This window comes from Electrona antarctica, assembly GCF_951216825.1.
Source record: "Electrona antarctica genome assembly, chromosome: 21".
Classification (NCBI taxonomy): domain Eukaryota; kingdom Metazoa; phylum Chordata; class Actinopteri; order Myctophiformes; family Myctophidae; genus Electrona; species Electrona antarctica.
The window spans coordinates 26,022,413-26,038,804 of NC_136802.1; the positions used below are offsets into that span (position 1 = coordinate 26,022,413).

The following is a 16,392-nucleotide window of genomic DNA, read 5'->3' on the forward strand; positions in this document are numbered from 1 at the left end:
TCTGAAAAAAATGGTATCAGGACAACTCTATCACAGAGCTTCCAGGTTGGCTATTGTAACAATACTGTAGGTCTTAAAGTGTTAATAAATACCATTTTAAATTGTGCCTTAATACCTTTGTCCTACACCCACAGCTCCATCGCTGGCCCCCAAGCTGTCTGGACCCCCACCAGACCCTGTGGCACCCAAACCCCCACCCTCCCAGACCGGACCACCGCCCAAACCCCCAGCGGGACCCACGAAACCACCGAGCCCCGCGTCTACCCCGGCACCCTCCAAACCCCCCGCACCACCCACCGCGCCCCAGAGGAAGACTCCTGCCGTGGCCCAGAGCAAGGCCGCGGAGCCCTCTCTCCCTCCACGGTGAGCTGTCTGGAACAGACCGTCTATCGGTGTTGATTTCATCGACTTTAAAACTATGACAAAAAATGTTCGTCGACAACCTTTTTTCACTGGCGAACACTAAATGAAAACTAAGCTATGGTGGTTAAAACTAAGACTAAATATCGACAATTTCGTCAACTTTTATAGTCTAATTAAAACTAGACTAAAATGTTAGGAAGGGACTAGTGGACAAGAGATCCAGTATAAGTCAGTGTAAAAACGTGTGATGTGATAGTAAAGTTGAATCTCTCTCTCTCTCTCTCTCTCTCTCTCTCTCTCTCTCTCTCTCTCTCTCTCTCTCTCTCTCTCTCTCTCTCTCTCTCTCTCTTCCCGCCCCAGGCCAGCGGCGGCTAAGTTCCTCCCACTTCGCCCTCCACCAATCAAAAACATTCCGAGCCGGCCGCCCCCTCCCACCGTCACTTCCACTTCCTCGTCTGCAACCAATCCGGTCCCTCCCTCCAAGTTAAGCTCCACGCCTCCTCCCTCGTCGGCCGAACAGCCTCCTCCCGTCAAGGAGAGTCCCGCCCCTTCCCCCACACCGTCCAGTCAGACGCCTGCTCCCTCCAAGGATAGCTCCGCCCCTTCTCCCACACCGTCCACTCAGACGCCTGCTCACTCCAAGGAAATCTCCGTCCCTTCTCCCACACCGTCCAGTCAGACGCCTGCTCCCTCCAAGGATAGCCCCGCCCCTTATCCCACTACGGCCAATCAGACGCAGGGTCAAAAGACATTGAAAAGAGGCCCCCCTCTGCCGCCCCGACCCAAACCTGGACACGCCCTTTATAGTAACTATGGGGTATGTATGTCCGCACGCACATACAGTACGGACTTTTCACACACACACACACACACACACACACACACACACGAGAAGTGATAACCAAAATATAGCCTGGGCTGCATTCGATTTTAAGTTTATGATCCGGTCGGGAGTGGATGATATCGTTACGTCATGTTGTGTAGTCATTGTTTTGCCGGAACCTCCTGGAACTTCCTTTCCCTCAAACCGGAAGAATAAGGGCCTTTCTTGGCCCCACCCTTCTCCCATTGTTTATATTTTGTTTAGTTTCCAAGATGGCCGCAGCACCAGGAGGGGGTGGGTGGAGGGCGGGGTTGAGCGGGCGGGGTTGACATATGCCCTTACTGGGCTGCATTCAAGACACTTGCCTTGTGTCTGACACCTGACTTGTGTCTGAACACAGCTTTGATGGATGTTTTGATGGTCAAACCATATGGGCTTCCATTGGAAATGCATTGGAGCGGCCATTAAACACAGACGCAAGACAAACGCAAGACAGGTGTCTTGAATTTGTGAATGCAGCCCAGTAAGGGCATATGTCCCTTATTATAATAACCTTCCCAATAAAACTCATTCTCTCTTTATTGGGAACAATCGGTTTGAGGTTGAGGGCTCCGGCCTGATGACTACTAAACAATGAGTAGAACATGACGTAACAATACCATCCGCTCCCCACCGGATCACGCGGCAATTTAGTAACGCAGACCAGGCTTTCCTAAAAGCCTGGTGGCGTGAGGTTAAAGGGTAAGACCACTTTTTTAGAGGTTTGGGTTGTTTTCTTACCTTATTATGGTCAAACTAGTCCAGTCCAGGAGTTATTTCGCTCCATAGTGCAGTTTTACAGAAAATAGCGTTATAAAAATACCAGCCCATTGACTTACATTGTACACTGAAACAGCTCTCAAAATCACTCTTTTAGTTCGTAAACAAACACAAACAAAGTTGTTTCAGACAATATAGAGCAACACCAAAACTCATGTGGTTTTATTTTTTCATAAAAATGTTAACTTCCTGTTGATTTGTCCATTTTTATTCAGAAGAAAACCCGGACTGGATCCATGGATCCGGATCCAGATCTTCATATAGTAAAATCAACAGGAAGTTACCATTTTTATGAAGAAATAAAACCACATGAGTTTTGGTGTTGCTCTATATTGTCTGAAACAACTTTGTTTGTGTTTGTTTACGAACTAAAAGAGTGATTTTGAGAGCTGTTTCAGTGTACAATGTAAGTCAATGGGCTGGTATTTTTATAACGCTATTTTCTGTAAAACTGCACTATGGAGCGAAATAACTCCTGGACTGGACTAGTTTGACCATAATAAGGTAAGAAAACAACCCAAACCTCTAAAAAAGTGGTCTTACCCTTTAACCAAAATATAAAGTGTGTGTGTGTGTGTGTGTGTGTGTGTGTGTGTGTGTGTGTGTGTGTGTGTGTGTGTGTGTGTGTGTGTGTGTGTGTGTGTGTGTGTGTGTGTGTGTGTGTGTGTGTGTGTGTGTGTGTGTGTGTGTGTGTGTGTGTGTGTCTCTAGATTGGGTATGAATGTTTCTGTACATGTATTGTTGTAGAAACCTTGTATCTTCATGTTTCTATTTTATTAAAGGGGAAATTAGCCCCTCACTAAGTCCCTCCCCAGCCCATCCTTGTCCAATAGGCACGTTAGCAGCGAAGAAAGCTTGACCTGCATAGCAACCGTTGCTAAACTATTTGGATTGGCATTGGACAATTGCATTTTGGGGTGGGATATAGTGAAGGGCTAATTCCTTCCTAGCCGTTTTGTTTTTACAAAATTATGTTGATAATATGTATATTGACCAAAAAAATAACTTACAAAAATAAAGATATAGGGCGCTGGTCCTTTAACAAAAGGGTAGGCGGGGTCTAACGTCAGCTCACGTAGAACCGGAAGAGTTGCAGCAACAACAACACTCCATGGACTAACCTTTCATATCATCTAGAACAGATGTAAACTAAAAACAAAAACAAAATTGAGCGATTGAATAAGAGTTCTAGCGTTTGATCCGCGGTAAATCCGCTAATTCGGTATGGAACCGTTTTCTTACCATATTATGGTAAGAAAACAGCTTGTGCCCAATTCCCCTTTAACAAGAGTGACTAAATAACTACATTGGAACACATTTTGTCCATTTCCTGAAAAGTATGTGTTTTCGATATATGCAAGGTACATTATGTTTGTATGAATAATTGATCATTAATTGATTGTTAATTCATGTTTTGGACTCCTTTAGAAACAGGAAGTCCTGGTCGTGCTGGACGATCCAAGCCCCGACCCGTCGTTGGAGCCTATCCTGAGTGAGGGGAGCGGTCAGAACGCGGTCACCCCACCCGTTGACCAATCACAGTGTCTCCTAGACCTGGAAATCCAACCAGACGACCCACCTCCTCCCGAGCAGAAGGACCAATCGAAAATGGCCCCTGAGAGCCTCAGCCTATCAGAGTCTCAGGTATCTCGTCATGTCGGGTAGTCGGTGTCGGGTAGTCGTTAAAAGTTGATTTCTCCCTCTGTCATTTCCTCGTATTTTATTTAAATAATGTCATGCAAATTTGTCCAGTGCATAGCCTACTGCAGGCCTGGTTGACTAGAACTAGAAGACATTTTGATGCTCTTGCTACTGAAATGAGCGATTATTTATATGGAGAAATCCCGTCATTTAACATGCATCTCTATGGGGGAGAAGGACAGCTTGCCCTGTCTCTTTGCTGCTAACGTACCTATTGGACAAGGAGGGGTTGGGGAGGGACTTAGCGAAGGGCTATTTGGTAGAAAACGCCCCTGTTCCACCAAGTGTCAATGTGGGGGTGAAGAGTGAATGCGACTGCTGGAGAGCAAACTAAATCAGTTTGCTGAGAGGCGATGAGATGGGCCATTGTCTATTGTCTGACACTCTCCGCTCGGCAGATGTGTTTATGGGGTTTTATTAAAGAAACATAAAGAACTTAGTTAAAGGGTGCTCAAACGTATGACAACAGAATCACAGCAATCAAACCAGTAAAACTAAAATAAAACGGTCAACAAACTATACGGCATCCCACACCCACACTTTTATATTCAACTGAGTGTCTGACAAGTGCTGATGGGATGGATTGGAGCCAATAGGTCATGGACATTCATTAAATTCACTAAACTAAATCTGTAGCATTCAAATCAATTTGCAAACAGTCACTTTAACTTAACAATTAGCCCGCTGTTCACGTAGATCCCATAAATAAGCTTTAGTCTGGCCCCCCGCCAATCCCGTAAATTACGTGATAAGGGTCTCTATATTATTTAATCCATGTTTTGATCGGATCGAGTCGACAGCTGTTAGCATGCTAGTGTCGAGTGTGACACTGGACCGCACCATCTTAAGTTGTGTGTGCAAAAGTGCGCATCTACAGTACGTGCATTCTATGTGCTGCTTTCAATGGCCTTTATCTCCAAATCGACGCTATGAATGTCGTTTCAGGTCAAAACAAGGTTTTTCAACAGCCGGCGCTGTGATACTCACGGTTAGGTTTTTTCTGCACCCAGTGAGAGAACAACAACCGGTCAAGACACCACACACACCATTACGTCATCGGAACATCCGGTTATGGATATTTGGCTCTTCAAAATAAGGGTTGAAGGGGGAAAAATCTTTGCAATGCGTGATAAATAAATAAATACATTAATGATTTAAGATATTGGATTGGCAATACAATGTTTTAACTGAGTAATAGAGTGCAGTAATTGACCTGAACTGAATGTGTCTTAAAGGTATATTCAGTGATTTCACTTTCACTTCACTTCACTTATTTTTTCTTATTTTTTGGATAATCCTCCCTACTAAAAAGTGTGCTGACCATATAAGGAGTTCCTCCCTGTCCCCAGTGAGCCCCTGGGTTCAAAAAACCCTAGTTTCGGTTTGGGCTTTGGGTGGCAAAGCCTTCATCCAATCAGGATGAGAGGGGCCTTCCTCCAATCATGATCGAGTGGGGGCGGGCCTTGGTGCACATGCTGTTGGCCTGTTGCACTTCCCCCCACTGTAGAGCGTGTGCATGTGCACATTGTGTTACCGGGGCGGACTGGGTGGTTTTCCAAATCACCCAAATCACTGAATGCTCCTTTAAATGGACATCTGCCAACTAATCAGAAACAACTAAGTTTATAAGCATAAATGGTATTATAATAACATACCATCTGTTGCAATTCAACTTTTTTTGTTTCAGTCCATCCTTCCCGAACATCCTGCTGGACAAAAACAACCACCTGTCATTACACCTGAGAGGTAACACACACTCACACACACACACACACACACAAGTTATTAGTGCAGCCACGCCCGGCAACCGGCGAAACCGGCCTGAAAATTAAGATCTTACCACCCATGCCAAAGCACCAGCTCTCGCCCAGCAGTCTGCTGTCACCCAGGCGGATGCGTGCACGCTTCTCGCCCTCAGGCGTCTTACTGGTGGTGTGTGTGTGTGCGTGTGCGCGTGCGTGCGTGTAGCGGTCCCAGGTGTGTCGCCAAGTTCGACTACGAGGGCGAGGAAGACGACGAGCTCACCTTCTCTCAGGGTGATGTCATCGCTCTCCTGCAGCTGATTGGCCAGGAGTGGGCGCGAGGCCAGATCCACGGGCGAATAGGAATCTTCCCCCTCAACTTCACCGAGGTGGTGGAGCCCCTCCCACTGCAAGCGCCGTCGCCGGGAGAAACGACCAATGACACACCGGCACGGGAAGAGGCTGGTGAGAATAGACACACACACACACATACACACACACACACGCGCACTCTGATTATATTATTAGCTTTATATGTGGAAAGGAGGTTGATTTAAACCAGGGGTGCCCACACTTTTTTGACTGGGGAGCCCACCAAAAAATTATCTATCAAGTGACAGTTTTATTTTTAATGTGATCTATACCTTTGTGATCTACTTTTGGGCACCCCTGATTTAAACCAACAAGGCTATCGTTGCTTTCATCTGTATGTCACAAAATGTTAATCTTTGTCCGCTTGTCACTAAATGTTGTTTACTCTGTCTGAAACAGGGCCAGCTGTATGTCAGGACAAAACATCTGAGGTGAGGACATCATGTCTAATCAAATTTACTTGGCTTTTAGGATGGAATCAAGGAATATCCCGTTTAGAACTTGGAAGTTGGATATTAAGTCACAAAACCCTTTGTGCGTGTGTGCGTGTGTGGCGTGGCGTGACGTGTGTGGTGTGCGTACGTGCATGCGTGCATGAAATCTGAAGAAAGCAGACCTACTGTGTTTGGCGTCTTTAATCGCTTCATGTCCTGACTCCTAATACATAATTGCGTCAGAAGTAACGAGTGTGCTGTGACTTACTATCGTGCGTGTGATTGTGTGAATAAACGTCTAGTGCTTGTCTCTTAATTAATGTGCAAACTGTACATTTCTGCAATCTCCTTTCTGTCTTTGTTGCTGCACACACACACACACACACACACACACACACACACACACACACACACACACACACACACACACACACACACACACACACACACACACACACACACACACACAAAAGGTTTTTGTAACTTAATAACCAACTTCCAAGTTCAACCCTTGTGATAGGATATAGATATCATGTTTAAGTTTGACATTGTTTATGTCCGTGTGTGTGCGTGTGCGTGCGTCCGTGCGTGTGTGTGCCCTTCCAGATAGAGGAGAGGGCCATAGCGCTCTTTGACTTCCCAGGACAGGCTGCAGGTGACCTGTCCTTCCACAAGGGGGCAGTGATCAACGTGGTTGAGCACATCGACGCAGAGTGGAGGAGAGGCAGGTTGGATGGGAAGGAGGGAGTGTATCCTGTGGCCTTCACACAACCCTACACTGGTAATACATAGCGTACTGTAGCTTTAATACAACCCATAGAGTACTACTGTATACACTATACCAGGGGTTTTCAAAGTGGGGTCCCAGGGGTCTTTGGGGGGATTCCAGGCCGTCGGCGAGGAAGATTAGTTAAAGGTCTTAATAAATATGCTTTTCACATATTTTTGAGCATTCTTTTGATTGGTCATCATATTATCATATATTGGTATACATAACTAACATTTTTGTGAATTTTAATGTTAAGATCTCTCCAAGCGCGAAGGACACTCTGTCTTGATGTATCCTCTCTGGTTCTGAAGGACACTCTGTCTTGATGTATCCTCACTGGTTCTGAAGGACACTCTGTCTTGATGTATCCTCTCTGGTTCTGAAGGACACTCTGTCTTGATGTATCCTCTCTGGTTCTGAAGGACACTCTGTCTTGATGTATCCTCTCTGGTTCTGAAGGACACTCTGTCTTGATGTATCCTCTCTGGTTCTGAAGGACACTCTGTCTTGATGTATCCTCTCTGGTTCTGAAGGACACTCTGTCTTGATGTATCCTCTCTGGTTCTGAAGGACACTCTGTCTTGATGTATCCTTTCTGGTTCTGAAGGACACTCTGTCTTGATGTATCCTCTCTGGTTCTGAAGGACACTCTGTCTTGATGTATCCTCTCTGGTTCTGAAGGACACTCTGTCTTGATGTATCCTCGCTGGTTCTGAAGGACACTCTGTCTTGATGTATCCTCTCTGGTTCTGAAGGACACTCTGTCTTGATGTATCCTCTCTGGTTCTGAAGGACACTCTGTCTTGATGTATCCTCTGGTTCTGAAGGACACTCTGTCTTGATGTATCCTCTGGTTCTGAAGGACACTCTGTCTTGATGTATCCTCTCTGGTTCTGAAGGACACTCTGTCTTGATGTATCCTCTCTGGTTCTGAAGGACACTCTGTCTTGATGTATCCTCTCTGGTTCTGAAGGACACTCTGTCTTGATGTATCCTCGCTGCTGGTTCTGAAGGACACTCTGTCTTGATGTATCCTCTCTGGTTCTGAAGGACACTCTGTCTTGATGTATCCTCTCTGGTTCTGAAGGACACTCTGTCTTGATGTATCCTCTCTGGTTCTGAAGGACACTCTGTCTTGATGTATCCTCTCTGGTTCTGAAGGACACTCTGTCTTGATGTATCCTCTGGTTCTGAAGGACACTCTGTCTTGATGTATCCTCTCTGATTCTGAAGGACACTCTGTCTTGATGTATCCTCGCTGGTTCTCAGCTCCAAGTGGGTTGGGGAGCCTCGTCGCTCTCGGCTCCTCCAAAAGCAAATTAACCCATTTTGGACTGAGAACAGATTCTACAGAATGTCTTCTAAATCATTTAGAAGACAGTTTTCTGAAAAACCTACATTTCTATGTCAGTGGTTCTCAAATTATTTCATGTCAGGAACCCCTGGAATTATTATGTATTTCGCCACCGACCCCCGGAAGCAAAATATTTGAGTTAAAAACGTTCACTCTGAAAGAATATATATTCAAAGATTTGCGCCACATTTTCACGATTTAAAAAAAATAGCAGATCTACAAGCTCGTAGCGCGGCGTTACGAGCTTGTAGATCTGCCATTTTCAATAGCTAAAGTATAACATAATGCTTAAAACACCAAAAGGGTTTCCAATAACCATCCTGAATGGGTTAATCTTTGGGACAAGAACAATTTCCGCACCAGTGTGGAGCAGATGAGGCTGGAATGTGAGTGTTGGAATTTGGCTAAGGTGTCCTGAGTGCTAGTGACTATTTCTCGTGCCACTAATTCTCGTGCAACCCCCCCATGGTGCGACGAATCTGCTGTCTGGAATTGCGTGATAGCGAAAATGACGTTGGTGACTTTACCTCCATTTCATATACCTTGACTGCCATCCTATAGGAAAAACAATATTGACCCCTGCCTAACAAGCACTTCCTCTTCCTGTTTCCAGCTCAGCCAATAGTGGACCAGCAGTCGGAGGTCGGAGGCGTGGCCAAGGTCCTGTTTGACTTCACAGCAGAGTGTGACGATGAGCTGACTCTGAAGGTAAACTGTGTGTGTGAAGGTAAAGTGTGTGTGTGTGTGTGTGTGTGTGTGTGTGTGTGTGTGTGTGTGTGTGTGTGTGTGTGTGTGTGTGTGTGTGTGTGTGTGTGTGTGTGTGTGTGTGTGTGTGTGTGTGTGTGTGTGTGTGTGTGTGTGTGTGTGTGTGTGTGTGTGTGTGTGTGTGTGTGTGTGTGTGTGTGTGTGTGTGTGTGTGTGTGTGTGTTTCTCTCAGCACAGACAGCTCTGTAACCTGGGGTGGCACTGTTGGCCGGCTAGCGCTGTGTGACCTGGGGTTTGCACTGTGGGAGTAGTAAAGGAGTACAGTATACAGCAGTATAGTTGCACCGCTCAGTTCACACAGGAGTGATCTTTTTTTGTTGATCTGTTTTTTTGCCTATGCCCATAATAAGGACGCCAGGTTAAACGCTTTTATTTTCAAAGCTCCATAACTCGGAATCTACGAGTGCTGTCCTTGGTGATCGTCAGCCATCCAAAGTTCGGATGTCATTTGTGACTTTGTCTCGCATCGCTCCCGACTTGTAAACGTTTGTGGCGACAGGTATACAGTGTGCGCTAATGATAGCCAATGGTTACAGTGAGTGTGTGCATGGGGCTACAGCGGGGAGGAAACCGATTCTCTTAACACAATCAGCGCCGGGATTCCTTCAAAATAGGAGCTCTGGGGTGCCGGAAAGACATGGCCGCTTTTACTCTGAAACCCACCCCCCGGAAACAACCCGGAGAAAAAAACTGAGAAATAGTTTGCTTTACTTTGCTAGCTTACATTGCTATCGTTTTAATTTATACGATATATGATCCAAAAAGCGTTCATATTTTGAACGAGAGGCGGATGAGGAGCAGAAATGAAGCGCTAGTATATCCATCAGATCAAAACCACGGAGAGCGCCCTGGATTAGGAGAGACGAGGCATTCTTTCTGCCGCTCTAACAGCTAAGTCAACGGGAAGCTAATATGGCCGTAGAACGCGAAGGACGGTGGCCGAGTGTCCGACTGAAAAATAAAAAAAGGAAAGAATTCAGAATATTCTCCCCTCGCCTGATATCATTGAGGATGCGCTAGGACGTGTACACACGTCCAATGCATCCCTCAATTGGATTCCCTAGGACGTGTGGCCACGTCCTACGGACGGAAACGGTTAAAGTGGACGCAGGCGCTGGCACAGCTTAACTACATTTATGCTACCAGCCTGCAACAAAGAAAGAATTAAGTGTGTCTGTGACTTTTATTAATGTTTATCCAATGAAAAGTGTCAAGAAGAGCTTGTGATTAAATTGCTACATTTGCAAGAACTGTGTTCCAAAAATAAACAAAATGTCCTGGTGGTTTGACTCATATGGATATGAAGAATCAACTGACTGCGAGAAATGAGTTTACTGCTGCTGAATTAGTCAAATTTTCACCGAAAGCAGACTATCACATATGGGTGACTGACTGTCGTAAACGATATTGAGGCACCTCCCCAACAATATCGCAGAGACAGTTCGTTTATTTTTGGACCACAATGCTTATATGAGACCACTCTAAGATGACCCAATGGTGTTCCCCATAGAGAAATTACTTGCGCAAACCAGGGGATGAGCGCGTCTATATGTGTGATATAACTGATAAACATCAGACACTGGACAGTGACAGACCTTTCAAGATGAGGGGCAGAGATAGTATATTACTTTCCATAGCACTATTATGTCTCACGATAATCTCACCTTCAATCACGTTATATCATTCCCAGCTGCGTTATATTGATCCCACAGTTCTGTAGCAGAACAACTGATAGATCTCATTCTGTCTCCATACTGTACCACCTTCTCTCTCGCGATCTCGCTCTCACTCTCTCTTGCTCTCTCTCTCTCTCTCCCTCCCCTGCCCCCTCAGGTGGGGGACGTCTTAACAGAGGTGGAGACTGTGGACGAGAAGTGGATCATGGGAACTGTAGGCGGGAGGCGTGGCATCGTCCCTAAGAACTACATTTCTCTACTATAAGGAAGTAGCCTGAAAACTCCACCCCCCCAACTAAACACAAACTGAACCGGTACTGACCAAATATGGGCAAACATGGATGTCACCACAGTCACCGGAGGACACAGTGTAGTGCATTGGTTTTTAACATGGGGTTCCGGGGACCAAATGGACCCTTACAGGCCTGTAACTCTGAGTGTACAAATGGAACCAAATGTGGTTCCATTTGTTACACTCAAAAGAGTAATTTGGACCTCTGGTGGTCCCTGGGCTTGGTGCTGAGAACCAGCGGTCTAGGGCTCACGGTGGGGTGTCTGTCTCGTGTCGGTGACTTGGTGTACTTTTCCTTTCATCAGAGGCGATGGTTACTCGGAGAGAGAGAGAGAGAAACGGGAAAGGCTTCCATTTATGAACAGGAAAGCCCTGCAGTGAAGAAAGAGGATTGTTGGAATTCAATGTCTATTAAAGGACATGAAAATGTGCCTACAATGACATTCCCAAAATATGGACAGTGAAAGTGGTTTTGTTGTTGTTTTGCGGCGTGTATATTATAGGCAGTCAGTTACTCTTACACATTGTTTGGTGCGTAATTGTACTCTGCCTTGGAGAAGACTAGATGCCAGCACTCAAGTTACCACAACACATGTGCTTTAATCTAAAGTGCCTTAAAATAATCTAAACAAGTTGATCGAGAAGTAACTCGTAACCAAGTCTAGAATTATCATGAGTACATTCAGAAGTAGATCCCTGACGTGTCTAGGGCTTAACCCATTTAGACCTGAGACCAGATTCTACTAAATGTCTTCTAAATCTTGACAGTTTTCTGAAAAATCAAATGTTTCTATATCAGTGCTTCTAAAACGATTTCATGTCAAGGACCCCCAGAATTATATGTAATTGGCCGTGGATCCCAATCTCAAAATATGTTGTTTCAGGGACCCCCCCAGAAGCAAAGACATGAGTTAAAAGTGTTCACTGGCAAAGAATATATATTCAAAGATTTGCGCCACATTTTCACGTGCCGTGCTACGAGCTTGTAGATCTGCTATTTTTCAACAGCTAAAGTAGAACATAATGCTTAAAACACGGGGGTTCCCGACCACAACAGGCTTAAACTGGGAGGACACTATTTATGGTATAGATTTAAAACGAGCTGCATCACAGAACCAATGCAAATTACCTAACATTAGGACATATGTGATGTGTTCCCAAAGCACTGGGTGTAGGTTTGGTAGTAGCCACAGACGTATCGGTAGTAGGCAGAGATCTCTGATCATGGGGGTCTTACGCCAGATTCCTTGACAGTAATCAAGTGTTTTAAAGGTTTCATGACATTCATCAGAGCACTTGTTTGAGCCAGACCACAGAAAATCTACTGAATGTTAAAAGTTCAGTTTTCTTGGGTGCAATTGAGCTCAGAAAACCTAAGAAAAATTACGAAAACTTTTTTTTAGATTGAAACACGACAAATGAGCGGTACCTGGGGTGTGTTTTTTTTACTGACAACTATAATGGAGAGCCCAACATCCTCACTAGGACCTGTCACGGTGACTGGGAACGCTGAATTATTCGCTGCCTTGACGACTTGAGGAAATAAAACCTCTCCTACATTTCCGCTGTGAACACTTTTCTTTTTCTCCCTTATTGGTTGTTGTCTTGACAACATGAGAGCACAATGGCAGCATTACCATGGCGGCATGGCGACATTGATTGAACCCTGATGCATTTTTGAACATGTATTCTTTTACTGTGAAGGTTTTTATAACCCATTTTTCACCCCTGTGTCAATTATCTAATGTTATCCTGGGCTCTACACACCCTCCGCCAACCTGTGAAGGTTTTTAACTCGTATCTTTGCGTCTGGGGGTGTCCCTGGAACAACATATTTCCATATGGGGGTCGCCGGCCACATACGTATAATTCTGGGACCCTTGAAAAAGTCTGAGAACCACTGACATAGAAACGCAGGTTTTTCAGAAAACTGGATTTAGAAGATATTTTGTAGAATCTGGTCTTAAATGGGTTAACAGAAGTCGTTGCATATTAACTGTCCATGTTACTGTATGTTTCCCGTTGTCGTACGTCATCGGGACACCAGTATTCCTTTAGAAACCATACAAGTATAATGAAATATCTTCTAGAATGTTGACCATTTTGATAAAGTTAGTAGTTTCTTTTTTCGCTTGTGCTATAATTATTGCTCTACCTTACAGCGCCTGTAACGTTGTGGTTAGCATGTTGTGCGGGTTAAGACGCTAAATCCACCAAGACACACCAACATTATGTATGAGATAACATGTATTTACTGTAACCAATATACTGTCCACACATACTGATCAAAGTGTGGAAAGGCTACACATTGTGAGCTTGGAGATCTGCTATTTAGTTAGACCAGTGGTTTTCAACCAGTGGTTCGGGGACCACCAGTGGGTGGGTTCCAGGTGGTCCCCAACTAAATGATGGAGAGTTGGTAACCAAATGGACCCTTATTAGATCTTTAACTCTTGAGAGCGTAAAATGAAACCAATGGTTTCAATATACCGTCCACACGTACCGATCATAATAATAAATGTTGTTTTACGGCACAGTCTTACGCTTTGTCGTATACCGTGCTCCATACAGCAGATATCCAAGCTCGCAAAGCATTGCAAGGCAACACATTGTGGGCTTGGAGATCTGCTATTTAGTTAGACCAACTTGCAGCCCCTGACTTCTAAAGCAGTGGTTTTCAACCAGTGGTCCGGGGACCACCAGTGGGCCTTGAGGGGGTTCCAGGTGGTCCCCATGCAGCTAAATGATGGAGTGTTGGTAACCAAATGGACCCTTATAGATCTTTAACTCTCGAGAGCGTAAAATGAAGCCAAATGGACCCGGGAAATGTATAATATTGCTCAAAATCTACATTACTTAATTTACAAGAAGTCTACACATTTAGAGAGAATGTAGAGTTGTTATTTTGATAAATGTTTGCCTGTTATCTCTCCTAATGGAACACAACACGGCATGGAATTGTGGACAAAATCTTGACACGACATCAAAATATTCTTACGTTCTGGGTCTGCCATGCTAAATCTCATCACATGGTGGTCCGTGGCTCAAATGCAGAATAAATAATGGGCCTTGATATGAAAAGGGTTGAAAACCACTGTTCTAAAGGGAGTAGTTGTACTCCACATTCCTCTCTGTTGCAGGACACAAAAAGGCTAATTTATTCTTCATCACACAGCCTTTTTCGCTCGAGAACAAAAACACTACTTTTCGGATGATAGTGTCATTTTTGTCGAGCAACACTTGTTGAAGAGGTCGCGTGATGGAGTGCAAATGAGCCTTAATGCTCAGTCAGACGTGAAACATTTGTTTTGTCGAAACACTACAGTACATCTTAAACACACTACATTTCAAGTTGCTAGTACTTTTATGATTGAGTCTGCAGTGTTGGCTGAAACTCTCAAAGTGCTTTTGTATTTATTAAAGGTAAGACAGGATTTTCTCTTGAATCTATTGAAACACATAATTTACCCAATGTATTTTTTAAGGTCCAATTCAGCAACATTCAACAGAGAAACGCATGCTTGTGTCTTTAACATGCTATTGTTTTGTCTGATCATGTACCTAATTAACATGTTTAAAATGTATCACCAAACATTCCAAATGTTTAATCCCAATAAACTGAGTATGAGACATTTTGCTCTCGTTTTGTTTCTCATCGTCAATTGTTGTGTTGTTTAAATTATGTTGCACAGGCTTTGATGAAGAAGTACAGTAGATATTCCAGTATGTATTGTGTTCTGTGCATGGGGCCTAGTGGTACGGAAGTGTCTTTGTAAGATTAGTGGAAGCAGGATGGCAGTTCTGGAGAAAGTACTCAAATATTTTACTTGAATAAAAGTAGCAATACTGCAATATAGAGATACTATAGAGTAAAAGTCTGGAATTCAAATTGTACTTGAGTAAAAAAGTACAAAAGTATTGGTACCAAAATGTACTTAAAGTACCAAAAGTAGAAAGTATTCTATGCAGAATGTCTCATTTCAAGTTTTCAAATGTATACCAGTATTTTGAAAATGGTAGATCTACAAGCTCACAATGGATCGCAACCTTGGCGCATTGTGAGCTTTTTCTAATGGCCAAAATGTATGTTGGGCTGAAGTGGTCAATGTATGTATGTCCTGTAATTATCTAAATCTACAAAGTAACTAAGTTTTCAAATAAATGCAGTGGGGTAAAAGTGCAATATTTGCCTCTAAAATGTAGTGAGTGGAAGTAAAAGTACTGACATTTAGAAATACTCTAATAAAGTAAAAGTACCTCAGCATTGTACTTAAGTACAGTACTTAAGTAACTGTACTTAGTTACTTTCCACCACTGCTCAGGCACAGCCTCTTAGGCTGAGCTCACACCTTTCATGCAATTCTGTGCTCGTTGGATGCATGTTGTGTTGTGTCATGGCCGCCCAATGTATTGCCAATGGAGGTCACATGGTTTGACCCAACATTGTGTTGTGTGAGGGGGAGGGGCGCAGTCGTGCGCCCCTCCCCCTCACACAACACAATGTTGGGTCAAACCATGTGACCTCCATTGGAAATGCATTGGGCCGCTGGGCGGCCATGACACAACACCCAACGAGCACGAGAATTGCATGAAAGGTGTGAGCTCAGCCTTAGGCTGAGCTCACACCTTTCATGCAATTCTGGTGCTCGTTGGGTGCTCGTTGGGTAGTGTCATGGCCGCCCAATGTATTTCCAATGGAGGTCACATGGTTTGACCCAACATTGTGTTGTGTGAGGGGGAGGGGCGCACGACTGCGCCCCTCCCCCTCACACAACACAATGTTGGGTCAAACCATGTGACCTCCATTGGAAATGCATTGGGCCGCTGGGCGGCCATGACACAACACCCAACGAGCACAGAGAATTGCATGAACCGTGTGAGTGCACCCTTAGGCTGAGCTCACACCTTTCATGCAATTCTCTGTGCTCGACTGCGCCCCTCCCCCTCACACAACACAATGTTGGGTCAAACCATGTGACCTCCATTGGCAATGCATTGGGCGGCCATGACACAACACAACATGCATCCAACGAGCATCCAACGAGCAGAGAATTGCATGAAAGGTGTGAGCTCAGCCTTATGCTGCGTCTGTTGAGAGGTAGATCAGTGGTTTTCAACCCTTTCAATATCAAGGTCCATTTAATTCAGCATTTGAGCCATGAAGTGACGGACGGACCAGCATTTGATGACATTTAGCCTCTCAGACACAAAACCAAAGAATATGTTGTTGTGGTTGGATAAGATGTTGTCCACAATTCCATGCTGTATGTTGGTACCATTAG

At 44.5% G+C, this 16,392-nt stretch overlaps 1 protein-coding gene across 2 annotated transcripts in view; it reads left to right on the forward strand.

Moving 5' to 3' along the window:
* The window catches only part of LOC306914483 (uncharacterized protein), a 37,965-nt gene extending 23,223 nt beyond the window's left edge, over nt 1–14,742 (forward strand). Inside the window, exons 9-18 of one of the 2 annotated variants that reach the window (XR_013788688.1) lie at nt 135–363; nt 724–1,180; nt 3,434–3,649; nt 5,394–5,452; nt 5,675–5,913; nt 6,220–6,251; nt 6,861–7,035; nt 8,991–9,085; nt 10,976–12,440; nt 12,474–14,742. Coding sequence is in view for 1 of the 2 variants with exons in the window: in XM_079491521.1 (XP_079347647.1) it covers nt 135–363; nt 724–1,180; nt 3,434–3,649; nt 5,394–5,452; nt 5,675–5,913; nt 6,220–6,251; nt 6,861–7,035; nt 8,991–9,085; nt 10,976–11,083 (1,610 nt within the window). In the remaining variant the exon portion in view is untranslated. Of the gene's footprint in view, nt 1–134; nt 364–723; nt 1,181–3,433; nt 3,650–5,393; nt 5,453–5,674; nt 5,914–6,219; nt 6,252–6,860; nt 7,036–8,990; nt 9,086–10,975 lie in introns of both variants that reach the window. The other variant, XM_079491521.1, reaches the window with a different exon arrangement.
* The last annotated feature ends 1,650 nt before the right edge of the window (nt 14,743–16,392 follow it).